The 20,914-nt window shown below is 49.5% G+C and overlaps 10 protein-coding genes across 10 annotated transcripts; 6 read left to right on the top strand and 4 right to left on the bottom strand.

The window, feature by feature from the left end:
* Positions 1-85: 85 nt before the first annotated feature.
* On the bottom strand, positions 86-1,833 carry PSV08DRAFT_398523 (uncharacterized protein; the record flags this gene model as incomplete). The annotated part of the gene is made up of 2 exons (XM_066093561.1): positions 86-1,686; positions 1,749-1,833. The coding sequence occupies 2 exons, from the start codon at positions 1,831-1,833 to the stop codon at positions 86-88; spliced, it is 1,686 nt and encodes a 561-aa protein (XP_065949694.1).
* A 765-nt stretch (positions 1,834-2,598) lies between these two features.
* On the top strand, positions 2,599-4,444 carry PSV08DRAFT_171382 (amino acid/polyamine transporter I; the record flags this gene model as incomplete). Its single annotated transcript, XM_014229605.1, has 5 exons — positions 2,599-2,796; positions 2,850-2,896; positions 2,973-3,052; positions 3,124-3,619; positions 3,712-4,444. 5 exons carry the CDS (start codon positions 2,599-2,601, stop codon positions 4,442-4,444), a joined length of 1,554 nt encoding a protein of 517 aa, XP_014085080.1.
* A 410-nt stretch (positions 4,445-4,854) lies between these two features.
* PSV08DRAFT_194230 (fungal-specific transcription factor domain-containing protein) lies at positions 4,855-7,230 on the top strand. Its single transcript, XM_014229606.2, has 5 exons — positions 4,855-5,034; positions 5,106-5,364; positions 5,464-5,647; positions 5,762-6,207; positions 6,280-7,230. The coding sequence occupies exons 1-5, from the start codon at positions 4,970-4,972 to the stop codon at positions 7,138-7,140; spliced, it is 1,815 nt and encodes a 604-aa protein (XP_014085081.1). The 5' UTR covers positions 4,855-4,969; the 3' UTR covers positions 7,141-7,230.
* Positions 7,231-7,424: 194 nt separating this feature from the next.
* PSV08DRAFT_367857 (arginase family-domain-containing protein) lies at positions 7,425-8,976 on the bottom strand (the record flags this gene model as incomplete). Its single annotated transcript, XM_014229607.1, has 7 exons — positions 7,425-7,681; positions 7,761-7,908; positions 7,980-8,121; positions 8,182-8,414; positions 8,519-8,686; positions 8,748-8,833; positions 8,895-8,976. The coding sequence occupies 7 exons, from the start codon at positions 8,974-8,976 to the stop codon at positions 7,425-7,427; spliced, it is 1,116 nt and encodes a 371-aa protein (XP_014085082.1).
* A 649-nt stretch (positions 8,977-9,625) lies between these two features.
* PSV08DRAFT_358582 (cytochrome P450) lies at positions 9,626-11,655 on the top strand (the record flags this gene model as incomplete). Its single annotated transcript, XM_014229608.2, has 3 exons — positions 9,626-11,013; positions 11,067-11,211; positions 11,277-11,655. 3 exons carry the CDS (start codon positions 9,626-9,628, stop codon positions 11,316-11,318), a joined length of 1,575 nt encoding a protein of 524 aa, XP_014085083.1. The 3' UTR covers positions 11,319-11,655.
* PSV08DRAFT_398520 (uncharacterized protein) lies at positions 11,362-13,318 on the bottom strand (the record flags this gene model as incomplete). The annotated part of the gene is made up of 2 exons (XM_014229609.2): positions 11,362-12,387; positions 12,440-13,318. 2 exons carry the CDS (start codon positions 13,316-13,318, stop codon positions 11,371-11,373), a joined length of 1,896 nt encoding a protein of 631 aa, XP_014085084.1. The 3' UTR covers positions 11,362-11,370.
* Positions 13,319-13,838: 520 nt separating this feature from the next.
* On the top strand, positions 13,839-14,866 carry PSV08DRAFT_358580 (carbohydrate esterase; the record flags this gene model as incomplete). Its single annotated transcript, XM_066092961.1, has 2 exons — positions 13,839-13,920; positions 13,977-14,866. The coding sequence occupies 2 exons, from the start codon at positions 13,839-13,841 to the stop codon at positions 14,825-14,827; spliced, it is 933 nt and encodes a 310-aa protein (XP_065949693.1). The 3' UTR covers positions 14,828-14,866.
* A 1,069-nt stretch (positions 14,867-15,935) lies between these two features.
* Positions 15,936-16,727, top strand: PSV08DRAFT_243282 (glycoside hydrolase; the record flags this gene model as incomplete). Its single annotated transcript, XM_014229611.1, has 3 exons — positions 15,936-16,042; positions 16,152-16,242; positions 16,305-16,727. The coding sequence occupies 3 exons, from the start codon at positions 15,936-15,938 to the stop codon at positions 16,725-16,727; spliced, it is 621 nt and encodes a 206-aa protein (XP_014085086.1).
* Positions 16,728-17,352: 625 nt separating this feature from the next.
* Positions 17,353-18,420, top strand: PSV08DRAFT_262292 (uncharacterized protein). The gene is made up of 2 exons (XM_014229612.2): positions 17,353-18,073; positions 18,188-18,420. The coding sequence occupies exons 1-2, from the start codon at positions 17,587-17,589 to the stop codon at positions 18,244-18,246; spliced, it is 546 nt and encodes a 181-aa protein (XP_014085087.1). The 5' UTR covers positions 17,353-17,586; the 3' UTR covers positions 18,247-18,420.
* Positions 18,421-19,021: 601 nt separating this feature from the next.
* Positions 19,022-20,635, bottom strand: PSV08DRAFT_170361 (Tannase/feruloyl esterase; the record flags this gene model as incomplete). The annotated part of the gene is made up of 1 exon (XM_014229613.1): positions 19,022-20,635. One exon carries the CDS (start codon positions 20,633-20,635, stop codon positions 19,022-19,024), a length of 1,614 nt encoding a protein of 537 aa, XP_014085088.1.
* Positions 20,636-20,914: the final 279 nt, after the last annotated feature.

The raw sequence follows: 20,914 nt of genomic DNA, 5'->3' as shown, positions 1-20,914 counted from the left end.
CAAAATCAAGGCAGCAATGAAAAGAAATCAATATTTTTTTCACATGACGTAATAGCGGAATCCCATATCAACATACTTCTAGCCTCTACTTAGAAATGTTGTCATTCTTGACACCCTTCTTACGAAGAAAGTCATACGCTATGCTCTCATACGTATGAAACTCGACAGAATCTCCCCAACTCCGCAGCCAGCCGATGAAACGATCTGCCATGGTCATGGCGTGCGCCAGGCCGCTGGAGTCCGGATGCATGAGTAGTGGGAAAATGAAGGTACCGTCGTCAGACTCGGCCTCGCCGTTCTCCCACAACCAGAGGAAAATGTCCTTCCAGCGCTGCTCAACAACGCGGGCATCGACTTGTCCATTCGTATTGGCAACGTGCGGGAAATACTGTAGTCCCATCATGTCTTCATTGTTCCAGCCGATAGGAATTTCCACAAGAGGTAGGCCAGTGGCGGGTGAGTGCAATGATGCGGGCGGTACTACGTCCATGTCGCTTATTGGCGTCGGCTTCAACCAGCTGCTTGCCGGCTTGGAGAAGTCGATGCGCTCGACGGGTGGATCACTTGGCGTGAAGTAGGGTTGAGAGTCGTGGTGGCTCAAGGACGAGTCGTACAGGAACCCAAACTCTTTAAGGAGCTCGACTGTTGTTTCGCGCAGTTGGTACATGGGAGCGCGGTATCCCTGTACCTTTCTACCGGTCAGACGTTCCGATACTTGCATGCACTTTGCCAAGACGTCGCGCTCTTGTTCCGGCGTCATCTGATAGGCGCCTTCGTGGGCGTAGCCGTGGAGTCCGATCTCTGCGCCGGATTGGACGATCTCTTTGACTGTGGCTTCGAAGGTCTCCATAGTATGGCCGGGAATGAACCATGTAACCTTGTCGGCAATTTGATATTTCTTCAGTAAACGTAGTAGCCGGTAGCCACCAACGCGCCCAGAGAAGACACCAGTGCTGTAGTCTGCGAGGTTGTTGTCCGGATGTTCCCCCGTGCCTAGAAAAGCCGACAACGCGTCGTAATCAAACGAAAGCGCAATCTTGACTTTTGGTTTCTTTGCTCTAAGAGGTGAGCGTATACTTAGTTGTGTTTGAGATTGTGGGATGTCCGTGTCGTGAGATGGCGACTTGGTGCCGTCAGGCTGTGAGTTGGAAAGAGTCCAAATACCATCGAGCGAGATAACAGAACCACGCGAGTTGCTAGATGCTAATATTGTAATTGCAGAAATGATAGATAGGTTAGTAGCATCACCACCTGAAGTCACAACATCGAGGAAGTTGACAGAAGCGTCGCGATGGAGCCATGCAACATCCCGCTGTAACTTTGAAAGAACAGCATCAAGGGATCCCTCAAAAGAAGCCTTGTAGCCGAGAATGACCAAAGAAAAGGCGCAACTTGAATTGCCATCTTTTGTTCTCTTAAACTGACTTTGGAGGATGGACTTGATCTGGGATAAGGCTCTTCTCTGATTGATCTGAGCAGCGTCATGATGCTTGTCCCACTCAGTTAGAGGCACCTCCCAGATTGGATCGCGGCCACAGTGCTCTTGATCCCGAGCATCAACAACAACAAGATCGACTGAACCGCCAATTGCGGCGAACGCATCATCAATCTGAGATGTTATTTCTGTAGAGTTGTCGCTGGAGCTACGATTGTCGAGGTTCACAGCCTGGAATCTAGTGCATGCTTCTATGGAGGCCAGTTAAAAACTCGTATGCCTCCAGGCAGGGGTCAGAAGCTGAGAGACTCACTCGCCAATTCAATCCTTAAAGCTTCTGTACGAGAGTTGGAGGACCCTGAAAGGAGGATACGCTGGCTTGAAAGAAATGAAGACATCGCTTGACGATTAGTATCTTCAAGTGGTGGAAGGTGCCAGCGAACCAATCAAACGAGGTTAACGCCACGAGCTAGGGGGGCACCCCAGTAAATCGGGTTTGGAAGGCGCCAGCGAGCCCATCACAGCAAGTTCGGGTTATGATCGACACTTAATAGTGGCTGACAAAGTATTCTCGCAATAGATAACGCCAGTGGCACTAGAGTCTATGCTGGCACTGCCGTGCAAGTCTTGACGAGCCCTTGAAGCGTACGGATCGGGGCATTTCCAAAGCTACTGTGCGAAAGAAATGCCCCAGTAGGCTTCCATCTCATTGGGTGGGGAACCATGTTTATCACAGTACCCCAGATGTTCTCGCCATTGTAATCTGGAATGAAGTCCTTACCCCACGACGGCTTGGGCCTAATCATGGCACACTCCTGATAACAATCTTTACAACTGGAAACACATAACAGGATAAAAGTGAACAAGGAAACCGCGAGCGAGGTATTCATCCAGAAACTCACCTAATCAATTCGTCAAAGGTTATCCGTGCAATCAAATCACTGATGTCTGCTCGTATCAAGGCCCTTATCAGAGCCATTGCCTCGGACCGGTCACTATGCTTAATGGCATAGCCGTGTATCTAGCAGAACTAGAGTTTGTCAAGACTTGGAGGAGTGTATATATACAAGCCAATTTGAGAAATCTCAGCAATGAAAACTGCATTTCTTTGCGCTCTTCCTGTCTGCCTTTTTGATACTTCTGGAAAGTGAATGCAAGTGACCATGGAACTTACGGACTCGGAGAAAGGACCCGAGCAGAAATCCGGCACTCACTCACAACACTCAACGGCCGACTTTGCCGAGGGCGAGCTCGTTCTTGTGAGCGAGGGTCCAGCTCTAGCGAGGACCTTCAATTTGTTAAGCGCCTGTGCGACTGGAATTACCACAGGCAACTCTTGGGCTGTGTTGGGCGCCGGTATTGTACATAACATACCTATCGGCACTTTCCTAGCTGGATCTAATAGTGAGAGCAGGTTACGTCGCTTCACAACGGTGGAGCGGCTGGGGCAATATATGAGTAGTGCGTAACTCCTTTAAATTTCACTTTCATCTTGAGCGCATGAGTTCCCTTGCTAATGCTATGACTGGAATCGCAGCGCAGTTGTTTCCATCCTCTATGGCTTCATTGCGGCGTCAATCGCAGAACTTGCATCATCAATCCCATCATCAGGAGGAGGTACGTTAATCACACTTTCGTGATTTTCTATAAGTAGGATCAGACCCGTATTGATAGAGTTTCGTCTGCAGTCTACCATTGGGCGTTAGTGACGGCCGGCACCAAGTATGGCAAGATTTGCGGCTGGTTTGCTGGCTGGTTGAATGGTCTGGCGTGGATGTTTGCCGTTGCTTCCAACTGCGTCATGGTCAGCAACATGGTGCTCTGGTCGTACAAGCTGTACCGCCCCGAGCTGGAGCCTCAGCGATGGCAAGTCTTTGTTTGCTACCTCATCATGTCGTGGGGATGCTGCTTCACTGTCATTTTCGCACAAAACTCTCTTCCACTTATCAGCCGGCTCGGATCCTTCCTCATCATTACCGGTTTCTTTGTTACTGTTATCGTCTGTGCCGTCATGCCTGGGTTGGCTGGCGGTGGGTATGCATCGAGCGAGTTCGTCTGGAAGCAGTGGAACAATGGCACTGGATATTCGAGCGATGGGTTTGTCTTCCTGGCGGGTATGCTGAATGGTGCCTATGCTGTGGGTGCCATTGATTGCGTTACCCACATTGCTGAGGAGATTCCACGGTACGTTTTGCCATTTCAGCTCCAAACAAACCTTTTAACGCTGCGATCTATACAAATAACACACACGAGAACTGGCTAATCAACGTACTTAGTCCAAGAGTGAATCTGCCCAAAGCCCTCGCGTGTCAGGTGATCATGGGCTTCGTGACTGGTTTCAGCTATTTGATTGTGGTTTTCTATGCGACCAAGAACCTAGAGGCGATCATCGAGCTGGAAACCATCTGTCCCATCGGGGAGATGTATCTGCAAGCGACCGGCTCCAAAGGGGGAGCAGTCGGGCTGCTGATAGTCATCATTCTGCCCATTTTGTGCGCAACGGTAGGCTGCTACGTGACAGCGGGCCGCACGCTCTACGCACTCGGCCGCGACGGCGCAACGCCATTTGCAAATAAGATTGGCGCAGTCAGCTCGCGATGGCAGAGCCCGCTGTACTCGACACTAGCATGCGGCATCTTCATGACTTGCATCGGGGCGGTATACGTGGGTTCACTGACGGCGTTCAACGCCTTCATAGGCTCGTTCGTCGTGCTGTCGACGCTGTCGTACCTCCTTGCCATCCTGCCGCACTTGGTGTCGGGCCGCAAGCTCATCAAGCCTGGACCCTTCTGGATGGGCCGTTTTGGTGCCGCCGTCAATGCCGTTGCCTGCCTCTATATCGTCGTCTCCATAGTCATCTATTGCTTCCCGTACAGCCTGCCGACCACGGCCGAGGCGATGAACTACACCAGCGTCATCATCTCCGGCCTGGCTGTGGTCGTGGGGCTGTGGTGGATGCTGCACGGGAGAAGACACTACCAAGGCCCTCGAGCAGACTTGCAGGTGTGACCGAGATAAGGCATGCATTGTCCTTCCAAACGGACTGGATGTTCGCTTTAGCTAATGGGGAAGAGCTTGTCGGATGGTGAGGTTATCTCTGCGGTTGTTTCCATGTTGCAATTAGATCAGTCTGTAGTTACCAAAATAATCATCGTCTGTCATCAGCATCAATTGGGGGACAAAGGAGCTGCTCGCTGGCGCCTTCCAAGACGGGAGGTCCACTTTTCCCGGCCACGGGCCAGTGCGATAAGATAGCGAATCTGGGCTGGTTGCGACTACCCCATTGTTTTCTGGAAGCCGTGCATCCCACCAATCACCAGGCCCAGACATGCACACTAGATAGCCTGAGTAAGACCCCAGATCCGCTGTGGATTTCTCTCCGCCTACTTACCTCACATGCCACCATCCGATATTTCTGCATGACGCATTATCCAACACATGGGCGGATTGTCCCATCCCGCATGGCCCAAGTAGACTTCTCGTCACTTCCAGAATGCAACGAGCCGCAGCCAATCAGCCCGCGGCACCTCTGTGATGAAGACCAGGTCGAATCCTGTTCGTGCACGGCCGTCCAAGTCCAAGTGTGTGACATTCACGGGGTACGAATACAGCCTACCCCAGAGCCTTTGCAGCGTGTTCCGCAGCCGTGCATCTCGCTAACAGTTTGCAGCTGCTGGACCTGCCGATCTCGCAAAATAAAATGTGACGAGCGGCAGAATAACGGGTGCGCAGTGTGTGAAAAGGCTGGCTTGGAGTGCGCTGGCTACAGTGTAAACTTGTCGTGGGTGACGGGCCGGGTGCAGAACCTTCAGGGCTTGCACCGGCGGAAGATCATTACAGGTCAGCCTCCAGCATTCGTTTTCTCAGCGGGCCAAAATGGCTACCCTCCGGGCATAATTAATCAATTACTAGGTGGGCCGGCATTACCGGTTATGTCCGACCGTGAAACAACGAGGAAGCTGTCAGCCATCAATTCCGTCACTACGCCATTAGACACTGTTCTCATTGGACCTTTTGGCGTCTTCCAGTCCAATTGCAATGACCCTATCCAAAGGACTCCTGGGAGCCCGGTACAATCCTCAGAACCAACTGAGAGCATTGATGACGACAACCCTTCCACTGGACAGCACGACAATGGATGGGATACAAATGCAGAGAGCCTTGACTGCACAGATTGGGGCCTCTCAGCTGAAGAGCATCCAAACTTAGAAAGTACATCAGCTCAAATATATCTCCAAAGTGATTTCTCGCAGCAACACACTGAGCTATGTGTAGCACTCAAGAACGGTAGGGACCGAGGTTGCACAATCCAGGCCGATCTGCTAGCAGTGTCAGGTAAATCAAAGGCGCATCATTTACCTGCTCCTTTCTTTACTCTTTCAATGCCCATGTTCAGAGACCAGGAAACATCCATGCTCATGTTCCATTATATGAACCATGTGGCCGAACTGCTACAACCCGTTCTGCACTCGCGTAACCCTTGGAGGACTACATATTTCCCTTTCGCCCTATCAGGATGCCCGGAGCTTGTTCTTTACCAACAAAACGCAACCATATCATCGCAAATATCGACCTCGCTATTCCACAGTTTGCTCTCGGCTGCCGCATTTCACCTGCGCAACGCCACTGACGGTTCACCCAAATTTCATCAGCTAGGGCTTCAGCACCGAATCAAGGCGCTGCGTGCTCTGAACTCTACGACTGTCCATCCGGGCGACCCGCAGCTGTACACATTGCACTTAACAGCAATGCTGTCACTAGTCACAATCGATGTACGCATCTCCCCCTTAGTCCACATCTATCAAGCCCCCTTTCTCTGACAAATGCCCTCCTTTCCTCTACAGACAATGACTGGAGAAGACTCCGACTTCCCAATCCACCTCCAAGCATGCCGACGACTACGCCAGCAAGGCTTACCACTTAGCATAAACAGAGGAGACTCAAGCAACCAAGTCACCAGTATCTGCCGCTTCCTCACCCTCCTCGCCCAAACAACATGCCTCGAAATCTCTCCTCGACCGTGGCCACCCGATGACCAACTTCCCGCCTCCACCCGGCCACATTTTCACCCCGATGAGAGAAGTATCGAATACATATACGGAATCACCCCCGAACTTGCCAACTTGCTGCACAAAACATGTCGGATCGCAGAACACCTCGCCTTCTATCGCCAACAGGCCGGTACACCGACTCCTGTGTCTCTTTGCGCAGCATACAAGGCATTGGGTGAGGCCATCATGGCCTGGGTCATTGACGCGGAGCCGTTCCATCTCATCCAGCGACAGGAGCGCACTATGCTTGAGATTGCGCGTTGCCAGGCTCGCGCGTTCCATAGCGCGTTGCTGATATACTACCGCCGCACAGTGATCGATGGCGATGGCTTCGTTGTCGATGTAGATGTTGAGGCGGAGGCAAGTGCTGTCTGGGAGAACCTGACGGCGGCGGAAGACCTCAAGGATGCATATATGGGCGGTGTGAAGAGAACCGCGCCTATGTCGTGGCCGGCATTTATTGCCACGTGTGAGACGAGGAACCGCGAACCCTGGGTTAGGTGGTGGACCCGGGTTGAGGGTTATGGTCTAGGAAACTTTTCGCGGCAGTGGAGAGTCATCCAAGAGGTTTGGCATGTTACAGATGTAGATGGGAATGTGGATAGTTGGAGAGAGGCGCTACGGCGAATAGGGAGACTGGTCTTGCCGGTCTAACTGAGCATAAGAGGCAAGGATTGTTTAAAGAAGTGATCCTAAGAGAAAATAGTGGGTTTCTTCATTGAATGTATGTTGTTTCTTATACGTTCATATCACGCCTAATAGGCCTTTGCTGGAAGGGATTCACTTTTTGACTTGTTTTATGCATTCAGATCTCCTACAGGCATTTCTTTGGAAGCTAATTTGCTCCCATCTGACTTGTGTTTATCGTGTTCATCCATCTCGCCACAAACATGGCCAATCACGCCTCGGTTGCATGTCAGAATACGGTTTCGGTAATCCTAAAGTTCATCCTTCACCCTCGACAGCGCTGGTCCCTTCTTTGATTTGGCCATGGCCGCCGTGATATCCACGATCAGGTCCGCAGCCGCAATCGATGTGATTTCGGCGGCGGTGTCATACGGCGGGCTCACTTCCACGACGTCAGCACCTACTAGATTGATGCCTTCGAGGCCTTTGATAAACCGTTTGAGTTCGCGCGTAGTCCATCCGCCGGATTCTGGAGTGCCTGTAGCTGGAGCGATGCTTGGATCCAGCACTATGACGAGTTAGCGTGTTGATGTCTTCAAGTGCATGGACGAAGTAGCAGATGACGCAAGGGGCAAGAGGTATCTCACCGTCAATGTCGATGGAAAGATAGGTAGGGGTGTCTTTGACGAAGCTCAGTGTCTTCTCGATGATACCGTTCATGCCAATATCATCGATCTCGTGTGCCTCGATAATGCCGAAGCCGACATCTCTGTCAATTTCATAATCCTTGGGGCTCTGCAACGATGAGAGTTGAAATTAGTATAGGCGTTCTTCGAGTCGGAGTATTGAAGAGTGGCGGCACTGACAAATAGCTTGGTTCGGAGGCCGCCGTGCACACTGGTCCCTTTGCTGATGCAGCCCTCCCGGCTAGCGTGCCAGAAGAAAGTGCCATGGGTAAGGGCAGATTGGTTTGATCTAATACCGGTGTAGCCTTCGTAGGGGTCCCATCTGCATGCGACACGGTTAGCGTTGGTTCTTTCGAATAGCTAAAGGGAAGACAGCGCTCACGTATCCAAATGCGAATCCAAGTGAATCACCGATATAGGTCCATATACAGTTTTGAGAGACCTCAAAATAGGTAGGACGATAGAATGGTCACCTCCCAAGCTAATGATGCGCGGATGTTCCCATGTGTTTGCTGAAGAAGTTGGGTGGTACAAGACCTGCCTGTAGCCTTGTTCCATCTGCTTGAAAGCATGGGCTGCATCGAACGGGGTGATGGGTACATCGCCGCAATCGACCTGAAAGTCAAAACATCAATGAGATGGATTTTAGAGATAAACAGGCTGAGCAGTAACCCTACTGATCACATGGTTGCTTGTGTGTGCTGAATGCCTTAACTTACAATTTCAAGTCCCTCCTCGTAAGGGTCAACTTCCCAGACGGTGTTGTAGCTTCGTCCCTTTTTTTCCCTGGCGGAACCAGCTCGGATACCTCGAGGACCGAAGCGGGCACCTGGCCTGTAGGATGTTGATGTATCATACGGAAATCCTAATATGGCAATGTCCAAGGGCTTTTGACCAGATTAGGAACCAAGCGCTCGGGTGAGTTTTTCGAGTAAAGGAACGACGTACTTTGTCATGAGAGGCAGCAAGACAGCGCTGCCATTCCAGATGGGCAAATGTCACTGGTTGAGAAAAAGGAAGATCAACATCGAGGTCTATGAACGCATTAGCGCACAGATCCAACCCATCAGTCTGTTGCGTGTAGGTTCTACAAACCTTCGATAGGATGGCTGTAGTGTGGACCAACATTGAGGGCGGCCACTGTGGGCAAAAGGCCCGTCCAGGCGTCTAATCGCATGTTCAACGATTGGAAGCAAGACGACGACTGTGGGACCGGACAGTAAGGGTGCCAAGCTAGAAGGAGGCTGCACCGAAGTCAAGAGGTGAGATGCATGGATGGTGGTCATTTTTGACAGGAGTTGCGATATTTATACATGTATCAGTACTGAGCTGGATTCGGCCCAGTTCAATTTTCATCATGTATGTGTATGTGCCTAACGTGGAGGCGTTGCGGGTCTGCATGTTTACGTAGTCGAAACTGCGGCGCTGAAGAGTCGCAAACGGCCACTGATAAGAAATCCGCAGACGCTTTCCACACCTGCGTCAAGGGAAACAAGACCTCGGAGACTCCTGCCGTCGCTGGCTGCACATGAGCACGGACGCCAGTCTCGCTGGCGGTTGCCGGATTTGGCGTCCCCAGCCACAATCGGGCAACCTCACTATCTACGTATCCCACCATCCTCCCAACCAACCCCAATCCATCACTATCTCCCTACAGTCACACAGAACAAGCATTGAGCGAGATGCGCTTATTTAAGACGAATGACACGGCTAAATGTACGGGCTCAGCAGGAGCAGCAGCAGCAGCGTCATCACACAAGCGTCTCAGATTTTTGGGCGAGCTTCATCATACTAGCACTCTCCTACTACTCTTTTATCACTAGGCAATGGCCGTAGCAGTTGCTGCCGCTGCCGCCCTCGGCCTGGCATTTTTGCTCTACCACCTTTGTTTCCCTCTTTTCATAAGCCCTCTTGCAAAGATACCGGGTCCAAATGCGTTTGCCTTTACAAGATGGCGACTTGCATTGGAAGACTTCCGAGGCACCCGCACCCGCACCATTCACATACTTCACAAAAAGTACGGCCCCGTCGTGCGCCTCGGGCCTAGTGAAGTGTCGTTCAACAGCGTTTCCGCCCTGCGAACCATATATGGAGCTGGCAGCGGTTTCGAGCGGACTAGCTTCTACAACATGTTTCAAGTCTATGGGCGCAAGAACATGTTTTCCTTCTTCTCCGGCCGCGAACACTCTGAGCGTAAGAAGATGTTTGCCAATGCCTATGCCAAATCGGCCATGCTCAAAGGAGCCAACGCAGCCATGGTAGAAGCAAAGGTCCGCCAGTATCTGGATTTGATTGCGCGACAGGAAGGCTCGAGTGAGATATTTGCCTCATTGCACTACTTTTCTCTAGACGCCATCACCGACTTCTTATATGGGAAGTACGGCAGGACGTCTTGTTTGGAAGGCTCCGAAGCCGACTGCGCGTTAGTCAATGATATAGTGGACGTTGCGCGTCGTAGACTGTCCTGGTTTACCGTTCACTTACCACGCTTCACTGCATGGCTGTATTCTAGGACAGGGCTCTTTGGGAGAGTTGCTCGCTATTTCTACCCGATGCAGTTGCCAACCACGTATACAGGCATCCGGCGCCACGCTATGATCGCATGCCAGGAATTTGCCTGTGGCTCACCTGCCGCCGAACCCTCTGAGACCGTAGAACAGACGTCTCCGTTCATCGCAAAGCTGTGGAAGCACCATTGCTCCCGAAAGACTAATGGTGGGCTGGACGACGTTGATATTGCTTCCGAGTGCGCCGACCACCTCCTCGCTGGCATCGACACCACTAGCGACACCCTGATGTTTCTCATCTGGTCGCTCTCCCGGTCCGAGAGCAGGAAATTCCAGCAGAAGCTCATCGATGAGGTCCGCAGCATATCCCACGAAAGTCTCAACCCATACGACATTCCGACCGTCGAGACCAGTGACAAACTTCCTTATGTAAACGCTGTCATTAAAGAAACTCTGCGGCTCTATGCGCCCTTGCCGGCCTCTGAGCCACGGCAAGCCTCCACAGCCACTGTGATTGATGGCTATCATATCCCAGCAGGAACTACAGTATCCATTTCGCCGTATATCCTACATAGGAACCCAAAAGTCTTCCCGAATCCGACGCAGTTCAACCCCGATCGTTGGATCGATCCATCCGAGAACACTGTCGAAATGAACAGGTGGTTCTGGGCATTTTCCAGCGGAAGCAGAATGTGTATTGGGGTCCAGTACGTCATTGTCCCCCCTTTGATTTCAGTACAAAGTTACTTACTCAAAATAGCCTTGCAATGGCGGAAATGACCACATTAGTGACCGCTGTGTATCGCAAGTATACCACCACTACCGTTGGTGATTTTGACAAAGTTTCACCTGGTATCACAAGCCGCTACGAAGTTTTTTATGACGAAGGATGTAGCGGCGTAAAGGTGAGTTTTGGCTTCTATTGCTATTGCACCGGACTAAGGCCTTGCCCTCTAACAACATATACTAGGAACACGAATGCCACATCCGATTCGACAAATTAGCTACCTAAACCTTGTACCATGCTTTAGTTTACGTTCGGGTAACTCATTCGCCTCGATACGTTAGATCGGGGGATTCGACACTGGCCGACCACCACGCTTCTCAGGGAGTACACCAGCGCGTCGCGCAATTTTTTTTGCCGCATCAGATACCTTTGAAATGTCCGAAACAATTGTATTGCCAGAAACAGTCGGTCCAGTCTTGCCATAATTACCAGTAATGGTGTTATTTGCCGTGTTGACGCCGTTGCGCGCATACCAGAGGCCATTTGAGAGGAAGATGTTATTTTGGATGAGGTATGAATTAGAGCCTTCGTCCGTATAAGCACCAAATCCACTAGAGTCAAAGCCATAGTTCTCGACAATGTATGTGGATGGACTCTTCGAAAGAGTGTATATCGCGCCAAGGTCAGTGTGTGAGTAGCCGTAGCCGTGAACCAAGTTGCCCTCGATGCGGTTGTTCATCGACGTTGTCGGAGCCGTATACTTTGGTTGATACTTGTATAGTCCGCGGTTGACGTACTCAGAGCTACCTCCAGCATCGTTAGATCCCCAACCGTAGCCAATGCAAATGCCGGTATAAGGGGTGATGTAGATGTCGTTATGTGAGATGAGGGAATTCTGAACGTATGTCGCGAGAATCGGTACTGTAGAACTGAACAGAGATGAAACATTGTAGAAGATGTTACCGGATATCTCTATGCCTGAGTTTGTCATGCGTGCATCGCTTGGATGGTGTGCATCGGCTCGAATGCCGCCGGCAGTAATGCTATTACCCATTACCTGCGTGAAGTAGCCGTCCTTGATCGCAATATTGTTCGCTCCCAGCCCAGTACCGGTGATATGGGCATTCGCATCATTGCCAATACCAACGCCTCCGCCACCCATCATTGTGTAGTTCCCACCAGAAAAGACTATGTTCTTAGCTGCGCTAATCTGGATTGCAGACGGCATTTGACACCAATGGGGTCGGGTAGACTCAAAGTTGGAGGAGTCATACGTCTCGTCTTCACAAATGTTGCCTCCCGTCTGCTGATCGATGTATCCAATCCTAGCAGGTTGCAGCCATGTGGTATGAGCCTGTGGTTTGAGTGAGAGGTGAGTCTATGCAGTGGTCTAAGCTCAAGCTTACAAAGTTGAGATCCTGGAACAAGATGTCGTGAACGGGATCCGCATACGTTCCGCCAATCACAATGAGCGCTTCAGAAACCCCCAAGTACGTGTCTGCACTTGCCATGTTCTCGCCAGAAAGCGGTTTGTAGTAGATCTTACCAGCAGCCGAGTCAAGATAGAATTGACCACCCTCTGTCAGGAGTGCCAAAGCATTCTGCACCCACACACCAAAGTCCGCATTGTTCTTGTTCACGGTATCATAGCCCCAGATTTGGTTGTACCATGTGTTTTGCTTCATTATTAGCTTTTTGTTTCCAACCGATTCTATGGGTGCATAGCGGTCTGCGAAAGAGTTGATAAAGCGAATCTCTGCGCCATTCAAACCCGGGGTAGAGGAAAGCCAGTCGTACGTGCTTGAAGTCCATTCCATACCAGTACTCGTGTAAGTGAAGTCCTTTCGGTTTGCAATCTTCCTGCGTGCGTAATTGGAAGCTTTCCCATTAACATACAAGTTTCGCGACTTGAGGCCCACCGGAACATTCGCCGAGTAAACACCATTTGACCCTGCTGTCCAATTGTTAATCTTGAGCCCACCTGATATCGTCGCACCGGCTCCAACCCATTTGACAGGGACACCATTCTTGCCTGAGTCTTCGACTGTGAACTTGAGGGGTACTGAAAGCGTGTATGTGCCTGCACCAACATGAACTGTGATATTTTCCTTAGCCATTCCACCAATCTGGTTACGGACAGCTTGCTGCGCTTTAGCGAGCGTTTTGAAAGGAGCAGCTGCTGTTCCTGCATTACTATCGGAGCCAGACGGTAAGACATAAAAGTCCACTGCGCATGCAGCGTAGGCCCACAATGTGGTGGAGAATAAAAAATGTTTCCAGTGCATGGCTGGTCGAATGCTGCTTACTGAAACTGGGTATGTGTTCTGAAACATTATCCTGATTTTCGCCCGGTTTCATACATCGCGCAAGGAGAATTTGCATTTTCTCATTTAATATACCGGTAGTATCACGAATTCCCCGAGATTGCAACAATCAAAACTGCGGGGAAGGCCAAGAGTGGAACCATGGCTAAGAAGGGTTTACGTCTGTATAAAGATAGCTAGCGCACGGCCATCACAGAATGATGAAACAACGCGCATGACGGACAATTTCGTAACTGCGGAGTAGGAGGTCCATGCTTGCCCTACAGCCAAATTGATTGGTGCTAGACGTTTATTTTCCGCATATCGTGCCCAAGGCTTTGGGCCTGAAGACTACCGTGCTTTACTGTTACTACTGATCGTCTTGGCGAGAGTGGATGGAGCATCAGGTGATGCGGTTCTAGATCCACAAGTAGTGTGCGTATATAAACATGAAATTCTCTCCCTTAAGCATATGTGGTGTTAAATATCTTAACGGATCAAAATGCTCTATCTTAAGTCTATCGCTGGGGCTTTGCTATTGAGTGCGGCCTCGGTATTGGGCGCACCAGAATACTACCAAGATTGTAAGTCTCACCATCAGACAACTCATATGAAAGGATTTCAGGCTCATACAACAAAGCGGTCGTTTCTAAGTTGCCGGCTGCCAGTTTTGGCACTACACAAGGTCTTGTCAAGCGTGCAAACTCAGCTGGGTGCGGAAAGACGCCCACACTTACGTCGGGCGTGAAGAGCATCAACGTCAATGGAAAGAACCGCCAATACACCATTCGTGTACCTTCTGGATACGACAAGAGCAAGCCCTACAAGTTGATTTTCGCCTTTCATTGGGTTGGCGGCACCATGAAAGACGTCTCTAGTGGCGGATCTGACGGTGCTCTATGGGCATACTATGGCATGCAGAAAAAGTCCAACGAAAGTGCTATCTTGGTTGCACCACAGGGCTTGAATAACGGTTGGCCAAACAGCGGTGGGGAGGACGTCGCATTCCTTGATGCAATGAGAAATTCAATCGAGGCAGACCTTTGCGTTGACACAACAAAGAGATTTGCGACGGGCTTTTCTTACGGCGGATCGATGTCTTTTTCCATTGCATGCTCCCGCGCAAAAGACTTTCGTGCCGTTGCTGTCATCTCTGGAGGGCAGCTAAGTGGATGTAATGGTGGAAATGACCCTATCGCGTATCTTGGGATTCACGGCATCAGTGATGGGACACTCAATATTGCTGGCGGCCGGGCGTTGCGTGATAGGTTCGTTAAGAACAATGGTTGCACAAGCCAGAGCCCTAGGGAGCCCACGGCCGGTAGTAAGACACATGTAACAACGAAATACTCCGGCTGCAAGTCTGGGTATCCAGTCACATGGCTTGCGTTTGATGGTGGACACGCGCCCGCACCTGTGGATGGCGGTGGTGACAGTGGCGCTCGCAGCTATGTTCCAGATGAGATTTGGGGATTCTTCAATCAGTTCTAGGCTTTTAGTTAACTCAATCAATGTTAGAACTTTACTGGATACCTTTCTGCTCTCTTTGTTTACTGCGTTGACACATGTATAAGCTTGTGTAAAGGTACGAATAGCACAAACACCAAAACGTAGCATATCCCTTCTACCCAGATGAGTAGCCAAAACCCTCTAGCAGCTGAAGGCAAGAGTCAGTGCTAAGAAAAAGGGTCCTTGATCGTGAGCCGTCAGACACCTTCACAGCAGAATTATCAAGCTTCTTTCGTGTTAAACGACATGGACATGGTGCATGTATAGACACCAACTCTCATCTGTTTTGACTATTTTGGTTTTGATGACGACAGGAATCTAAATCAAGCGTTGTTTGTTGTTCGTCGACAGCTACCAACAGAATCAAGATATAGCCGAACTATCCTGGACACTAACATCGCTTCTACACCTGAAAAGGGCATAATGTACAAAATAAGTACAGTATAACATGCGCAAATGTTGTCACGGGCGAGTGACCCAAATGAAACATTCCTTCGCATAGACGATTCTAAATTATCGTGGCTCAACGGCCCGGATATAGTATTAGGCTGCTTAGCGAGTTTATAGGTCTGGTGTGTGTGCCGTGAATGATTCGCTAAGCGCACGACGGCAGTGTTTGGACGGAAAACCACCTCTAGGCCGATATAACATGATAAAAATCATCCACTGGAAGTAAAGAAGAAAGAATCTGGCTTTATCCTATTGGGATCGTCTCATGGCTTTGCTTAAACTGGACAGCTGGTAGACAGAAGCCAGTGCATTAGCGTTGAAAATGCGGAGTCAACCTTCCTTGCCACTTCTACTCTCTATTCTTAAACCTATATTATATAATATATGCCAATTAAACCTTGAATCTGACCGTAGGGTCACTTCATGTCGCGTTGCGATGGTTTTGAAAATCCCATCTCCTCCAATGGCCTATCAAAGCTTCCAATTCCCCAGGACTGGCAATGTCTGGAAGCATGAAATTAGTTTATAACGAGTCTGATTTTAGCCTGCATCTTTATGCATCCATTCCAAGCTATTCATTACACTGCTTTGAGCCTCAAGACTCTGACAGGTCAATCCATCTTCGATTTCTCAAGGCACAATGAAGTTCCTGCTGGCCATCAGCATCGGGCACTTGTCCCAACTCACTCAAGCGCACCATCACTTCCCTCACTTTGTCATCAACGTCCAAGTTACTGGTGCACACTAGTATGTTCGCGAGTACGAAAACGGTTTCCAGCTTTCATGGGATGAAGGCAGATTCATTGACAGCGAAGATCTCCGCTGCAACAAGGGTTCCATGAATCACCGCACTCAGCCGAAGACCTACATGGGTGAAGGCAGGCCAGGATGTCATTGGTTTCCAAGCATATATCAACACAGAATCATTCCATCCAGGCCCCTTACAGGTATGATTACCCAGACGTTATGCTGGTAGATATTCTCATCGTAATAGCTCCTTTTATTTTAGATTTGTCTCTCCAAAGCACCGGGTGATGTTCGCGACTACGATGGCTCTGGTGACTGGTTCAAAATTTACCAGCTTGAACATCAGCCTGGCTCTACGAATGACTTAGCATGGCTGTCTTGGCATAAGAAACAGTTTACCTTTAAGCTCCCCGCCGAGATCCCGCCAGGCCAGTACCTGATGCAAATCGAGCAGACCACCACTCATCCCTCCTACACAGACCGTGGGTTTTACATTCAGTGTGCACACATCGAGATGACCAGCAGCTATAACGGCTCTCCCTCACCCGGGTTCAAGATTCCGGGGGTATACATCCGCGAGCAGTCATTCTTCAAGTACCATTGGGCAAAGCCACAGTCGACCGTTTGCCCGCTCCCTGGACCCGCCATGTCGCCAAACAATAACAACGTGAACAGGATTCTCTGATTGTCGTGAAGGGAGGCCTACTATGGGCTAATAGACCCTAAATCGGCCTAGAGGGGTTAGTGAAGGCTAGGCTCTGATAGCTAGCTCTTCGTAAGAGGCTGAGTTACATGGTTAATGTCCTGCGATAAATATCGCGTTCTAGCGCGATCCTTAGTTGTTTGAGCAAAAAGCCGCTTCCCCATAAAGGGGACAGATCCTTCCCACTATTACTTGTAACTTAAATGTCGTTCGGGCAAAGGTGAGAGGAGGCAACGTTTGTGGTTGAGATGGTACAAAATGGCTAGCTGCGTCACGAAACTCTTATGCGAGGCCTATTTCAGCCCGGTTCGCATCTTAAACCACGTCTGATGTTGGTTAGGCCTCCCTGGATATATGGGACCTGTATTGGAAATCTTCTGTTCTGGCTAGCAGATGCCTATTGCGGGCTGGAGATGTAAGGCCCCCTGTGGCATTCCGCCTTGGATAGTACATGCAATATATCATGCAGAGGTCTAGGTGTTTTCGTGCATTAGGCACCAAGATCGATCTATATTTATGTACTAGCTCCTGCGCAGGAAACAAAACATACAAATCCTGGATCTTTTTAACGTTATATTTTGAGGCTCGGTCTTACAATCTTCGATTCGTCGCTATTGTATCTCAAAAACTGCATCATGTTACGCACACTGATTTATCTTTTCCTATCAGCTCTGCAAGCGCGCAAGATCACCGCTGAAGTCCCCGTATCCTGCCAAAAAAACCATGATGGTTTCTTTGTCACCGAAGACACATACATCAACAAAATTGTAACTTTTCAAGTCGCATCGTACGTCATAATTGCTGCTTCATCGTCAATTCAACTCCGTCAAGCACTTGCTGAATGCCCAATCCCAGTGCTCCTTCCTCCCTCAATGTAACAGGGCACTACCTTACGCTCGACCAGCCCACTGGATATTTGAACATTCGCAATATCACGGTCCATCCCGACATCTTCTATGCTGTTGGCTATCTACCCATCTACCAACCCGCCTCGCAATCACCCAAAAGCGGCGCATGGAGCTGCGCCTGGCACAAGTTCGTTGAAAAACATACAGTCTACAACTACACACAAGGGGGGAGTGATAGTGACCTAGAGTTAATCAAACTGAATTGGGATCCGTCCCCGCTGTTGTTTGGTAGTGAAAGGGCACTCAGAACTGATTTTAGGGAGAGTTGGACGAGCATGTCCTTTGGTTGGATTGTGACAAAGAATGCAGAGGGCGACACGCGGGTCATGGGTAGTATGGCTCGAGGCACGTTTTTGGCATATCAGGGGGATAATGGGAAGATTTTGGTGGGGCATGCGGATACAGCAAAGCTAGATAACGGTAAGTCCCTAGGTTTCCCTGAGCCTGTTTCGGGATAACAGGTGGATGGAGCAGCGGCTGCTACATCCAGCAATTGGTGCAGTTTCAAATGTTCATCTGCTAATGTTGTTGTAGGAAAAGGCCAGCCAATTGAATTGAGAATGATCGTGGTCGAAGACAAAGCGCCAGCGTAGTGAAAATGGCCTAAGGCACTTTGATCAGGTTTACTACTATCTCTTTTTCGATTGGCGTGGCTTGATTCTAGCTAATAAGCTTCTTGACAGTTTGATTTGTAGAGAAATTGTCTATAGATATGAATTGCATCTTACGTCAGAAGGTTTTCTAAGAGGAGACCACTGAAGTTCGACAGAAGCACCTCGCTGATTTAACATTGCTTGCTGTTTTTGCCATTCCTATATTAGAATCCTGAAAATTTCCGACTAATACCATAATTAACTCCATACAAACAAACGAGACAACTTCCAAGTCATTAGACGTTATCAATAACATGGAAAATACGAAATCTACATACTCAATGCAGTAAATTAGCCCCGGCTATGAATCATAGGTGGAAAGAAAGGGCATCCGGATTTGTTCATTGCCTTCCGATTTAGGTGATCACGGGATACTTATTGTATCCTCTGGTTACATTAGTTAGGCAAGGCTCTGACCTCTCTGTAGCGAGAACCTTATTGATCAAGGCCTTAGAATTTTACAAAGGTTTAGTAAGAGTAAGATTAATAACTTAGAAACGTCTTACTACTTTACAAGAATCTAATTGTTATTTTCTATTATACCTAAGTGTATGATAGTACTAAGCTACCCTACTTCCCGTATGCAGTTAAGTGTAAGATACGTGTTGCAATTAGTGCGCTTAATTAATCCCTAAGCTGATAGTGACTTTGGATTTATGCCTACCGACGGTGCTTTGAAGGATCAATTGCTAACAGCTATGTATATTTGTGAGATTTAGACAATGCCTTCGAGTTGACATCTCCAGCTTCCGGCTTCTTTCGTATCACCACTGCCATCCCAGCGGCTTGCATTTGGATATACACAGTGGGTTCTTCGACTCTCTATCACTCCCTTCGCCACTGTATCGTTTACATACTTTGTCCCAATCAACGTGACGGGAGCACGGTCCTTTTCCACCCACTCTACCATCGCTAAAAGAATATTATGCTGTGAGTTGTTGAACTGGGTTCCGGTAGGTCTGTCAACCTGTGGCTGACCTATTGACCACTGTCCATTCCCACCGGCGCAATGACCCATGCCTGGAATATAAAAAAGGCGATAGAACTCGTGCATTTCGGTGGTAGTTAGATTCAATGCCTCAGCTGTTTTCTGAAAAGTGCGCGATGCCAGGCCTGACATGACGGTTGGATCAGCGCGACCATGGTATGCCAGGAGCTTTCCGCCCCTCTTGTGATATGCGGAGACGTCGTGCGATATGCCCCCTGCAATATTGATACCTCCGGGATTCAGATTGGTGGCAAAGTCCATATCCTTTGTGGTGAAGTTGAGTACCGAGAATGAAGTATCATTGTATACTGCACCGCGCCAGAAGTCATCAACCAGACCGTATTCGAGTTGTGGTATTGTCGTGCCGTTCACAACTTCAGTATTCGCGGAAAATACATTAGTCGGCACGCCTACTTCAAACGATGGATAGACAATATGACCCGAAGTATTGGCAAGAGGCTGGTAGATCTCACGCACCGTGTTGACTTGCGCAGCAGTCAAGCAGACGGACGAGTTCAGCACGCCGGTGCCGCATGCAAGCATCGATGGGTCGAAATTATGGAGTGTCGGATTGTCAATGATCCCATCTTTGACGCCATCTAGAGGGTCTAGTAAGGCAACTTGTGTAGCGACAATCGCTGCCCATTGCGCAGCTGAAACGTAGCTGGAGGACTCAAGGTTTGGCCAGCCAAGGCGTCGAGCCAGAAGACCTTTCGAAGCCACAATGCGGAGCCAATCTACAGCCACTGCTCCAATAAGAATCCCGTCGAAATCTTCTGGGTACAGTATCGCTTCTTCGAAGCCTTGACGTCCGCCAGTACTACAGCCTGAGTAGTAGTTGTAATCTGCTTTGCGACCATAATATTGCTCAACCACTTGCTTTCCGGTCTCCGCTTCGACGTGTATTGCGCGATATCCAAAGTCATTGATATTCTCTGGCTTGTTGAGGAAGAAGTCATAGCCGGACTGTCCGTCATGTCCTCCGTTTGTGCCAAAGGTAGCAAAGCCGAAACTTGCACCGTTCTGTAGATTGCCGTAGTCGATGCAACCGCCAGTACCACCATTGCCTGTCGCTAGGAACCGTCCATTCCACTTATCTGGTAGCCAGGCTTCGATACGAACTGTGCTGGATGCACTGGAACTGGCATTCACGATTACTCGGCACATATCTGTTGTCGCGGTAGCCAAATTGTAGCTCGCTGCATTGGCGCAAGAGGGTACAAGGTCTGGGAGCGCAATTGGAGTGCCATTCGCGATATGTGTGGTGTTCAAAACAGAAACCCCGGGAAGCACATTGAGGGTTGTGGCTAATTGCTGGCAGCTACTAATTCCATACGCCATGATTCTAGGATGGTCGATATTGACGAAAAGTTGGGGGCAAATAAGTGAGAGCTTTTGTCTCTATTAAAGGGACACTACACTCACGCAAGCAATGCGGGCATGATACAAGCAACTGCAAACTTGTTTGCCATGTTGCACTGCCTTAAGTTCCCCGCGTTGGGAAATCCCGGGTAACGTTAATCGTGCGGGGAAGTGTGGAGAAATTGTTCTTGACTAGATCTTGAGCGGTTTAACCTCGTCGCGCTAGTATTTATGATTCATTTGCCGTCCTTTGCATCC

Source organism: Bipolaris maydis (genome assembly GCF_028858645.1).
Source record: "Bipolaris maydis strain C4 unplaced genomic scaffold PSV08scaffold_2, whole genome shotgun sequence".
NCBI lineage: Eukaryota > Fungi > Ascomycota > Dothideomycetes > Pleosporales > Pleosporaceae > Bipolaris > Bipolaris maydis.
The sequence above is the reverse complement of the archived record's forward strand: the minus strand, read 5'-3'. Positions and strand labels throughout refer to the sequence as shown.

Bases quoted from the DNA above. Each gene is read 5' to 3' on its own strand.
- PSV08DRAFT_194230 (XM_014229606.2), top strand. From the start codon at position 4,970: ATGAAGACCAGGTCGAATCCTGTTCGTGCACGGCCGTCCAAGTCCAAG. The intron at 5,365-5,463 runs GTTATGTCCGAC...GGCGTCTTCCAG, and splicing joins TAGGTGGGCCGGCATTACCG to TCCAATTGCAATGACCCTAT. The intron at 5,648-5,761 runs GTACATCAGCTC...CCGATCTGCTAG, and splicing joins AGAGCATCCAAACTTAGAAA to CAGTGTCAGGTAAATCAAAG.
- PSV08DRAFT_262292 (XM_014229612.2), top strand. From the start codon at position 17,587: ATGCCCAATCCCAGTGCTCCTTCCTCCCTCAATGTAACAGGGCACTAC. The intron at 18,074-18,187 runs GTAAGTCCCTAG...ATGTTGTTGTAG, and splicing joins TACAGCAAAGCTAGATAACG to GAAAAGGCCAGCCAATTGAA.